Source organism: Salvia hispanica, chromosome 4 (assembly GCF_029641045.1).
Source record: "Salvia hispanica isolate PSC_SH4W2 chromosome 4, Shi_PSC_v1, whole genome shotgun sequence".
Taxonomy (NCBI): Eukaryota; Viridiplantae; Streptophyta; class Magnoliopsida; order Lamiales; family Lamiaceae; genus Salvia; species Salvia hispanica.
In genome coordinates this window covers 31,583,576-31,595,618 of record NC_142695.1, presented here as the reverse complement: position 1 = coordinate 31,595,618, position 12,043 = coordinate 31,583,576, and the positions used below count along the sequence as shown (strand labels likewise).

At 34.7% G+C, this 12,043-nt stretch overlaps 1 protein-coding gene and 1 pseudogene across 1 annotated transcript; one reads left to right on the top strand and one right to left on the bottom strand.

Moving 5' to 3' along the window:
• Positions 1 to 12,043, top strand: part of LOC125194987 (respiratory burst oxidase homolog protein C-like) — a 39,261-nt pseudogene that overhangs the window by 18,723 nt on the left and 8,495 nt on the right.
• On the bottom strand, positions 8,305 to 10,615 carry LOC148928454 (uncharacterized). The gene is made up of 3 exons (XM_089056454.1): positions 9,648 to 10,615; positions 8,617 to 9,572; positions 8,305 to 8,528 (listed from the first exon to the last, which is right to left on the bottom strand). Exons 1-3 carry the CDS (start codon positions 10,417 to 10,419, stop codon positions 8,373 to 8,375), a joined length of 1,884 nt encoding a protein of 627 aa, XP_088912580.1. The 5' UTR covers positions 10,420 to 10,615; the 3' UTR covers positions 8,305 to 8,372.

Genomic DNA, 12,043 nt, shown 5'->3' with positions numbered 1-12,043 from the left:
GCCCTCACCTTCTCGTGCTCCTCTTCCATCTCCTACAACTTCATCTCCATCTATGTCATCACCAACGTCTTGCGCAACAACAAGTGAATCCTCTTCTTCCTCGACGGAGTCCATCGCTCCAGCAAGACGCAACAAGACTTATGCAGATTTGCTACAATCTCCATCGCTCACGCTCATGTTCAACAATTACATCTTGCAAAATCTTCATCTCAAGAGCTGATTTCTTTATCTTAATTGTCGATTTCACGAACTGCTATATCACTTTCATCGCAAGAGCTGATTTCTCCCTTGTCAATTGTTAATTTCACGATTTGCTATATCAATTTTCATCGCAAGAGCTGATTTCTACATCGCTAATAGTCGATTTCATCGCTAATAGTCGATCGTCCTTCATCATGAATCCTTCGAGGTACTGCAAAAAGATGAAAGACAAAACAAAACAGAGGCAGTGGGAATCTGGCAGAAATAGTTCACTTTGTAGAATGTTTAGTTCACTTTTGAATGATTTTTAATATCTGAGTGAAGAATATTGGTTATAGTGTACTGCTTTTTCATAGAGTGAAGTATATTGCCCATAAAGTGAAGTATATTGAGCATATAGTGAACTATTAAATGCTTATAGTGAAGTATTGAGCATACCTTATGGTGTACTGTCTTTTCATTCCGGTGAAATAAATATGATTTTTAATATTGCATAAAGTGAAGTATATTGAGCATAAAGTGAAGTATATTATGCATAAAGTGTAATGTTCTAATGATGTACTGTTTTTTTCATATAGTGAAGTATATTGGGCATAAAGTGAAGTATATTGAGCATAAAGTGAAGTATATTGTGCATGTCTTATAGTCTACTATTTTTTTCATTTTCAGTGGAATATATTGTGCTTATAGTGATGTAAATTGAACATGCCTTATAGTTTACTATTTTTTCACTACAATGAAGTATATTGTGCATATAGTGAACTATTATATGTTTACAGTGAAGTATAATAACCTTACAGTGAATTATAGTGAAGCAAATATGCTCTATAGTGAAACAAATATACTCTATAGTGAAACAAATATGCTCTACAGTGAAGTAAATAGTCAACATAATATTTAATTTAATTGAAACGGATGAGCTTTATATTGAATATAATGACAAATATTATGAACTATATCATTTTCATACAAATGGTCATGAACGCTTGAAGTTTACAATAATTTTTCCACATCTATCTCCAAGTTGTGACTTCACTCTAAGCATAATCTGTTCACTCTAAACATAATATTGAATTTAAATGAACTGAATACGGTTTACAATGAACTAAATGAAACATGTTATGAATATATCAAATTGGTACATCTTCGCCTTCATAGACGCCAAGCTTCCAATCATCATCTTGGCCTCTACTTTCGTTGCTCTAGATCTTTCTCTTCGTCTTCCTTTAAGTATATCAACAGCTTTCAAAAGATTAATAGTTGTCCTGCCATTTATAGAAACTATAAGCATGGATCACAAACACTTCACTTTAACCATGAAATGAACGGTTAATTAAGTGTCACTCTAAATCAATAGCAACACTTGTGCCAATATCAACGGCTCAGAATCAATCTTAGCACCTCAACTTTGACATGTTAGATTAAGACATCATTAACTAAATTCCCAATAAGATACCCTATTTGGAAGGATATCCAACGCAAAAAAAGTCAAAAGCACATGGAAAATACACCAACTTCACTCTAACACTGGAATGCTTCACTCTAACACTGTTTTACTTCACTGAAATGGAAAAACAAAGCACTACAAGAATAGATCACAGACACTTCACTCTAACACTGGAATACTTCACTCTAACCATGTTTTACTTCACTGAATTGGAAAAACAAAGCACTACAAGCATAGATCACAGACACTTCACTCTAACACTGGAATACTTCACTCTAACCATGTTTTACTTCACTGAATTGGAAAAACAAAGCACTACAAGCATAGATGACAGACACTTCACTCTAACACTGGAATACTTCACTCTAACCATGTTTTACTTCACGGAATTGGAAAAACAAAGCACTACAAGCATAGATCACAGACACTTCACTCTAACACTGGAATACTTCACTCTAACCATGTTTTACTTCACTGAATTGGAAAAACAAAGCACTACAAGAATAGATCACAGACACTTCACTCTAACACTGGAATACTTCACTCTAACCATGTTTTACTTCACTGAATTGGAAAAACAAAGCACTACAAGCATAGATCACAGACACTTCACTCTAACACTGGAATACTTCACTCTAACCATGTTTTACTTCACTGAATTGGAAAAACAAAGCACTACAAGCATAGATGACAGACACTTCACTCTAACACTGGAATACTTCACTCTAACCATGTTTTACTTCACTGAAATGGAAAAACAAAGCACTACAAGCATAGATCACAGACACTTCACTCTAATAATGTAATACTTCACTAAATGAAAAACATAGCAGGTAGTTGTTACTCACGATCGGAGTCTACGGTTGTTGTTTTTCTTTTTTTCTGTCGATCAAAACCTACACAAAACATAGAAGTAGTTAACTGTAGTAATTAACTGTAAGCTAACATCTGTTCTGTTCAATTTGGATTCCATAATAAACTACTGCATATCTCACTTATTAAAAACTCTCGACGTTTGAATTTACAGAATTCTCAAAACTAAATCTAAATAAAAATGAGAAATCTAAATCAGAAACTAGAAGAACAACTTACATTTTGAAAAATCTTTCTATTTGGATTCATTGTTCGACTATGGATGGAGGCGACGACGATTGCAGCGATGATGGATGGAAGCGATGGCGACGATGGATGGAAGCGACGACGACGGTAGATGGAAGCGACGACGACTATGGATGGAGGCGACGGGAAGAGCAGTGATGACGGGAGATGAATTCTGCAAATGAGAAATTAATTCAATTGTTAACCCTAATTTTATTAGTGAAATGTCCATTATACCCCCGCCTTGTATAGTGAAGTAAATTTGTGATAGAGTGAACTGATTTCTCCTTCAAATTCGAAAATCTCATGTGTTAAAACTAGCCCTTGATTTTCTTGATCCTGTGGCTGTGATTTGTTCTCTAGTTATATACTTAAGGGGCACTTTCCCCATATCACTACTCTCTATATATATATACATATATATATATATATATATAGGGAGATGATCAAAATAAGAATGCATTTAAATCCAGAAATGCAGCCCAAATCTTGGCCCTAGGATTAGATGATCTAAGGGTCAATAATTAACTCAAAACACGGAAGGTCATAATTAAGTAGTTTTAGGTCATATTATAAGATTTGGGTTTATGTCATATTAAGATCATTTTAGGTCATGCTTTGTTAGCATGACCAAAAAATAAACTAACTATGACCTAAAAATGTCCTACGTATGACTTTGTTCTGCGTTTCTGTATTTAAATCTGGTCTTCATAGATCAAAACCCTATATATATATATATATATATATATATATATATATAGAGTCCTATTAACCACAAATCCACCCTTAAAGACCGAACTAAAGACGAAATTAGGGCCACTCATTTTTCTTAATCTTATGGTTATGATTAATTTACAATTAATTTAATATTTTATTAAATAAAAACATTTTTTTTTAGATTTTTTTTTAATTTTTTTTATATTTTTATTAATTTTTTTTAAAATTTTAAAATTTATTTTTTATTATTTTTTATTATTTTTTTAGTTTTTTTTTAGTTTTTTTTTATTATTTTTATTCGATAAAAACTTGCTGGAGTAAATAATGAACTATATTCACTACATAATGAACTAAATGAATGTATGTTATGAACTTATTACTTCATTCAGTCATGCTATTACTTCATTCCGTTAGTTTATTACTTCATTTATTCATGCTATTACTTCATTCCGTTAGTTTATTACTTCATTCAGTCATGCTATTATTACTTCATAATGTGTTATGACATAATTATCTTTCAGTTGGGTTTAGGGTTATTACTTCATTCCATTAGTTTATCACTTCATTCAATCATGTTATTACTTCATTCTATTAGTTTAGCACTTCATTCCGTTAGTTTATTACTTCATTCAGTCATGCTATTACTTTATTCCGTTAGTTTATTACTTCATTCAGTTATGTTATTACTTCATTTCATTAGTTTACTACTTCATTTCATTAGTTTATTACTTCATTTTATTGTTTTATTACTTCATAATGCGTTATGACATAATTATCTTTCAGTTGAAGTAAATTCATTAGATAATGAATGCGAAAAATTACTTCATAACATACATTCATTTAGTTCATTATGTAGTGAATATAGTTCATTATTTACTCCAGCAAGTTTTTATCGAATAAAAAAAATTCTAAAATTTATTTTTAAAAAAATTTAATTTTTCTTTTTTTTAAAATAAATTAATTTTTTTTAAGAAAAATTAAAATTAAAAAATTAAAAACGTTTTTATTTAATAACATATTAAATTAATTCTAAATTAATCATAATCATAAGATAAAGAAAAATGAGTGACCCAAATTTGGTCTCTAGTTTGGTCTTTAAGAAGGGTTCGACATTGATCACAACTCTCTCTCTCTCTCTCTCTCTCTCTATATATATATATATATATATATATATATATATATACACACACACACACACAATACTCATTACTATGATTTTCGGGATTATAATTTTTAAAATTTATGACTTCAGATAATACTGCCAAAATCTGACAGGTTTTGTTATTTTGGTTGTCGCTAGTTAAATTTATTTATCTTTTCCTTACCATTTTTAATAAATGGACACATACTCTATTAATTTGTTACACTCACATTCTACTATAAAATTAATACAAAATTACTTTGTCACTTGTTTCTTTATAAAGTAAAACAAGTTCTTAATGTCGGGTCAGAATGTGTCTTTAAACGACGAATAAAGGTAGTACGATTAGAAAAATACCCCCTTTGTCAGCCATTAGGAGTCACATGTCTTGGTAGCACAGGTTTTAAGAAATGTTAAGAAAAACGGGTGGAAAAAAGTTAGTGGAATAGGGGTCACACATGTATATATTAGTTTTAAATGAAATGTACCATTTATGGTAAAAGTGAACGGAGACTCTTATTTGCGGACGAACTAATATGGAAAAACGGTACTCCTATTCGCGGACGGAGGAAGTATAATTCATGTGTTTAAGAATATGCCAGGATTTTGAAACTATTATTTTGAGTCACTAATCTATTAAATTAAAAATATTATCTATTGTATCTGTTCTCTGAAAATAGGAATTTTAGAGATAAAATAAGTTTTAATGCGCAATTGGTAAAATAAGAAGAAATAAAAAAATAATTTGAATATTATTAGTGGAGAATGTAGCACACCAAATACTTGACAAAAATACACTTAACTAATTTATTCCTCATAATTCTATTCGAAATATAATATTTTCCCTCACATCATCAAAAATTTGAACATGAATAAAAGTGGTTATACGTTATAGATCATTGGCACGACGATTGGAATAGGAGTCATAATACACGGGATAAGCCATCTGGGGTGCGATTTTCCACGACTTGTCCAGGCGAGCCCGGAGGAGTACAAGAAGATGGCACCATATTTTGGAAATGATCAGCCAAATGGTTATTGGTATTTTGTGAAAGGATTTGAAGGTGTGATAGGGATTTTGATGGTGAGTTTGATGGGCATAGGATTCACACTTGCATCACCAAGGCTTAGAACTAACAAAGTACATCTACCAAAGCCTTTAGACAAGCTTGCAGGGTTCAATGCCTTTTGGGATTCACACCACCTATTCATCATTGTCTATGCTCTCCTCATTGCTCATGGAATCAAGCTATATCTGACATATGAATGGTACAACAAAACAGTAAGTTCTCATTCTCCTATTTTATTTTAGAAAAGGGTTTTTGGCCTTAAAAACCACAAACTTTTCCCGGATTCTGGTTTTTCCCACAAACTTCTAAATTTGTTTTTAAAACCATAAACTTTCGGTCCGTCTGGAATTTCCCAACCCGACCCGAATAGGCAATTTCCACTAAAATTCCGGCGATAATTTGTCCAACGTGGACGCCGTAAAGATGACTCTGCAACGACGTCGTTTTGTCTAAACCTAATTATTAAAACACATATCATGCTCCAACAACTCAATTTAAGCCCTCGACACCTGATTTGGAGCATTTTCTTTGGAGATTTCAACTCCAGGTAGGTCTATTCATCAATTCATTCTATCTTGGACCGATTTCCTACTCTTTGGTTGATATTTGCTCTCTGATTTTTTGTGTTGTTTACTTTTTTACGTGTTTTGGGTATTTTCATTTCGAAATTTGGGTGTTTGTCGATGAGTTTAGCTTAAAATTTTTGTGTTTTGGTGCTTGTCGACGAGTTTAGATGATAATTTAGGTGTGTGGGTGTTTTGGTGTTTGTCGATAAGTTTAGCTTAAAATTTGGGTGTTTTGGTGCTTGTCGATGAGTTTAGATGATAATTTGGGTGTTTTGGTGTTTGTCGATAAGTTTAGCTGATAATTTGAGTGTTCGGAAACTTAGGTGCTGCTTAGGTGCTTGAGATGTCGTCTTCTTCACAAACATCAAGCTTGAACAACGGTTGGAATCATAGAGAATACGTTATATGCAATCATGGAGTTCGTGCTGAGATTGGGACGTCGAGGACAGATACTAATCCCGGAAGAAGATTTTATCGTTGTCCATCTTGGAAGGTATTTGTTACTTACTCCATTTTATCACTGTAAGCTTACACACCATGAAGTTTATGGAGTTTGGCTTAATTTTGTAGAACGATGACTGTAAATTCTTTCGGTGGATTGAACCTTCTCCATTAAGCCTACAAATTGAACTTCAAAGAACCCGGGCAGTAAGAGATCAGTTCGAAGAAAAATGGAGATGTCAATACTTGAAGGCTGTTTCTCTTGAAGAGAAATTGAATGCAAAGATTGAAGAGTGTGAATTGAAGAAAGAAGAGTGTGAATCCCTTCAATTAAGGATTGGAAAATTAGAGAAAAAGTTGCTAAAGTTGCAGATAGTGATCATCCTGCTGTGTGTGATAATATTTGTCATTATGTAGGATCTTTTATTTTGTGTTTGGTAATGTTTGTGTAGGATCTTTATGTAATGTATGATGCTGAATTTGTAGCCCATTGGAACCTTATTTTGGGATGTTAAATATTATGTTTGAATTAGATTGATCTTGTTTGTGTATGATGTTGAATTAGTATCATATTGGTACCTTATTTTGGGATGTGAATGTCATGTTTGAAATATGATGATCTTGTTTATGGTATATGTGTAAAGGTGATCTGACACTAAAAAATGGTTTCATGCATTCTGAAGTTTTGGTTAGGCTTTCAAGATTTGAGCATGCTCCACAAAGCGTGCTGCCAAATAATAGCAGCATTTCTTCCTTAAAGTGCATATATTAGTGGTTAAGTATCGTTTCCTCCTTTCTATTTTTATGTTTTTTTGTTTATGATTGTCTAATGGACACTATGCAGCCTGCACTGGTAGTATCAATTAGTGAATATGGTAAGAAGTTAAAATTGAGTTGAATAATTAGGCAAACACACAAATTTTTGTTACACAGTTAGTCTTACAAGAGGAAGGTCAGTTGGAATGTCAAAAATTGTTAGCTCCTCACACAGATCACCAACATTCTCTTCATTAAAATAGTCCCTTAAATCACAAAAAATAACATGACACTAATCTATTTTGAATAATAGAATAGTACTTAGTTTGGCACTGGAGAAATATAATCATCTATTTCGAAAATGAATACTTAGTTGGGTACAGAAGAATCAAAATCATCTCATAATGCCTCGAAAAGGAAGAGTTAAATTGTATTAAGCAGCTTGTAATTTGGTTTTCAAATGGTCTATACAATGAAAGTTATGTATTTTAAAGCTAAATGCATAAAAAATGCAACACTAATAATATAGCAACTTGATACACACATAAAGAACCAAAAGTCACTCCAGATAATTACTTCTATATCACCAATCCATTATACACCTCTAGTTGCTGCATTTAAACTGAATACACATCTAGAGTACATAAATTTAGCTAAACACAAAAGTAGAACACCAAAAGTAGATAGATATCAAAGTTCACCATGGGACAAATATTGTGAGATACATCATCAAAGTGTATTTCCCAGTAGAACACAATTGTTCCCAAAAATACAAGTCATGGGACAAACATTCTTCCAAGTTCAAAATACTTAAGGCTGATCAAAGTTTGCCAACACACATCATCAAAAAACCATCATAAACATTAATACTTAAGGCTGATCAAAGTTTGCCAACACACATCATCAAAAAACCATCATAAACGTCCATAGACTACTTAAACACGACTCTCTTGGGTTGCTAAGCCAGACTGTGCTTCATTAGATCCTGAGGGTGCTTGTTGCGGGCGTGCTCGTTGTCGGCGTGCTCGTTGCTGGCGTGCTTGTGGCTGCAGGTTTACAGGTACCAGCTTACGAGGGCGCCCTGGCTTCCCCTAATAAGAACAACACAAAATTAAATCCAAGCTTGAAGTGCATTGTACCAAATCCATAATGTATAACATAAATTTAAGTGCATTGTACCTTCTCCTTTGATGGCTTTGCAACTGCTGCATTTTTGCACGATCTAGTATTGTGCCCCTGCTGAAGGCATCTCTGACAAGTCATGACACATATTTTGACACATATTTTGCGAAGTTTGTATGGCTTAGATGGATCCTTCTCCAGTGGGTCTCTTTTCCTCAGTTTCTTGGGTCTGCCAGGCATCTTCTTAGCCGGAGGTGGCATGACTTTGTATCCTTCTGCCTCAGGCCACATATTCTCACCATTCAACGGTGGAATGCCAAAGCCGTGAGCCACTTTGTACTTCTCTAAAGTGTAGTACTCACTCACATATGATTCAACCTTTTCATTCAAGAAAGTAATAACTGAACAAGCATGAATACAAGGGATTCCTGTAATATCCCAAACCCTGCACCCACAAGATCTCAAGGCTGGTGTGACCACAAATCGATGTTCTTCAAAAGTCACCTCAAACTGACCCCCCAAAGCAGGTGTTGTGATACAATAACGACTCTTATACATCAAATCCTCCACTTTTTTTCTTATCCTAGGACACAATACATCATCATTGTCACGCACCTCATGCAATTTCCTATAACATCTTTCCATCAACGACGATCTAATGTCCTCTAACATAGTTATAACATGTTTACACCTTGCATCAACAATGTATGCGTTAAAGCTTTCACACACATTATTCAAGATAGAATCACTTTTTTGAACAGGAGTAATGAAAGCCTTACAAAACCTGGTGATATTTTTGGTCATTAAAAGAGCAAATGCATCAGGAAGCTCCTTTTCAAATTCATTGCATGCTGCACGGTATTCCTCTACGTATGTGCTCCTCACAACTTGCCAGAATAGACTCTTCATAGTTGGGTCCTTGTGAGCCTTTTTCAAATTGGAATACACATGTCTTGCACAATTTCTGTGCTCGGCCAGAGGAATAAATTCCTTAACAGCATTCTCCAATCCTTGTAATAAAATAAGGTAACTTTATTAAAAGCTCTTAGGTTTATAAAACTTATTTAATTTGTTTGAATATTGTACCTTTTGTTGGTCACTAATGATTGTGATTCCAACACCTTCACTCAAGTTCAAATCTTCAGCCAGAATGCTCAAGAACCATTTCCAATTAACCTCGTTCTCTGCCTGGACAACTGCCCATGCAATTGGAAAAATCTTATTGTTCCCATCACTTCCAACTGCTGTCAAAATTGCACCTCCTAAATACGTCTTCAGAAATGCTCCATCTAGTCCTATAACTCTCCTGCAGCCCATCATAAATCCTTTCCTCAAACCACTAAAGCCAATGTAAATACTCTTGAACACAGACCGAATACCCACATCAATCTCAAACCTACCTTCTTTATCTACCCTCATCAACTCTAGCACATAACTCCTAAGCTTCCCATAATGCTCCTCTACTGAGCCCGTCAGCAACTCAATGATCTTCCTCTTAGCATTGTACAACTTCCACCTCGATGCATCATGTGCAAACCTCTGCACTAAGTCCACTCTCAGTTCCTTAACAGTTGTGTCAGGCTTAAGCCTAAACACATTTAAATACCTCCTAGCAATCCAGTTTGCTGAAACTATTTTGCTCCTCATATTCCTAGGGCAGGTGTGTTCAAACTCCACTCTTCTTAACATAAATGCTCTAGTGGTGTTGCTATAACTCCCATAACACTTCCACTTACATGGTTTCTTGCAGCCAGCTTCCACTTGAGTCTTACTGACCCGTTTGAAGTGTATTTCCCAACCATTTTCAATGGCATTGTTTGTCAAAGCATCCCTAACTTGGAATCCATCCACAAATCTCATCCCGGTAGTAACTTTTAATGTCTTATGATCACATTTAGGATTATACACACGCCTCTTATGTCTTTCTCTAATCCTTGCACGGACATCCTCCTCATCAGTCGAATCAGAAACAAAATCACCATCAGAATCTACATAGTCTGACTCACCACATCCATCTATAGTATTAGTCACTCCAACATTAGGGATAACACCATTGAATAGATCATCAGTTATAACCCTCAAGTTTTCTTTCTTAAACTTGTCTTTAGCCTTAATGAATTCATCATCATCTGATATGAATCCATCTAAGCTGGAGTCATCATCTGTTTCACCTTCCCTTTCAGTAGATGGAAGGTAGCTCCCATCTTCATATTCATCCCCTCCCTCACCATATTCTTCATACTGTCTCTCATCCTCACCACCCCCCTCATCCTCACCCCCAATCTGCCTCTCTCTGTCAGAATCCTCCCCACCCTCATCATCACCCTCATCCTCATCCTCACCCTCACTACATCCATCATATTCTCCCTCAGACCCATCCTCACCACCACCAACCTGCCTGCCTCCCACACCACCATCAACCTGCTTGCCTGCAACTCCACCAACAATGTACACATGTAGTACACATATTCTCATTTCAAGATATGACAACATATGAACAACATCTTTGTCATCCTTTATGTCTACCATTTTCATTGTCTTTGGCACCTTAAATGTAACCCTACTCCCCTCGCCATATCCCAACTGCTTAATTTCATCAACCAAATCAAAATAACCAAATCTATCGGCATCAAAGTGAGATTTAATGGTTGTATCCCCCCCTATATATAGCTCCAATGTACCATCTTTCACCATTTTTCCACCATGATAGAATAGTATGTTAAAATCATCCCTGCAAAACAGAAAAAACAACACTATATAAATTCTGTATTGGCTTTGAAGTTGCAGAGTTCACAAACACATGACACTACAAAGTCGAACCCTAACTTTCAAAAAAGGACAAAAATGAAAAGATAACCCTCAATAATTATGTTTTTGTCTCATGTTCACAAATGCACAAAAAAGTCCAGCACAATTTCATAGACAAATATTATAGTATTAGACATCAAAAGTTAATTCATAGAACTACTCGCGTAAAATCAGCATGTAGGGACCGAGAGAAACACAAAAACAACGAAGACAGGCGGGGACCGAGACCCAAAAAAGAGAAAATTTTCAATTCTTAACTATTAAGAGTGGGGACCAAGAAACGCAATTGTCGACCAAAAGTAGGGAAAAAGAACGCACCTATGCGACATTGTTGGCCGCTTCGAGACTATACCCCGACCAACTTCCACCTTCTTCAAGAATAGACGTTGTGAACTGTAAATCCCAAAATATGTTGTGCCGCCTAGGTTTTCTTGAGAAAGAAGATGGAGGAAGGAAATGTGATGGAATACGTGAGAAAGCCCTAGGTTTTGGGGGTTTTTTTTGTTAAGTTTTTTTTTTATTATTATTTAGTTTAAGTATTTGTTATTTAGTTTAATTTAGAGTTATTTCCATATCACCTTAATTCTGCCAAATAGGATCTAGTCAACCCTTGATATGCCAAGTAGGATTAAATATGACACGTGTACAAGTCGGGTTTCACCGATGACCCGCCGTG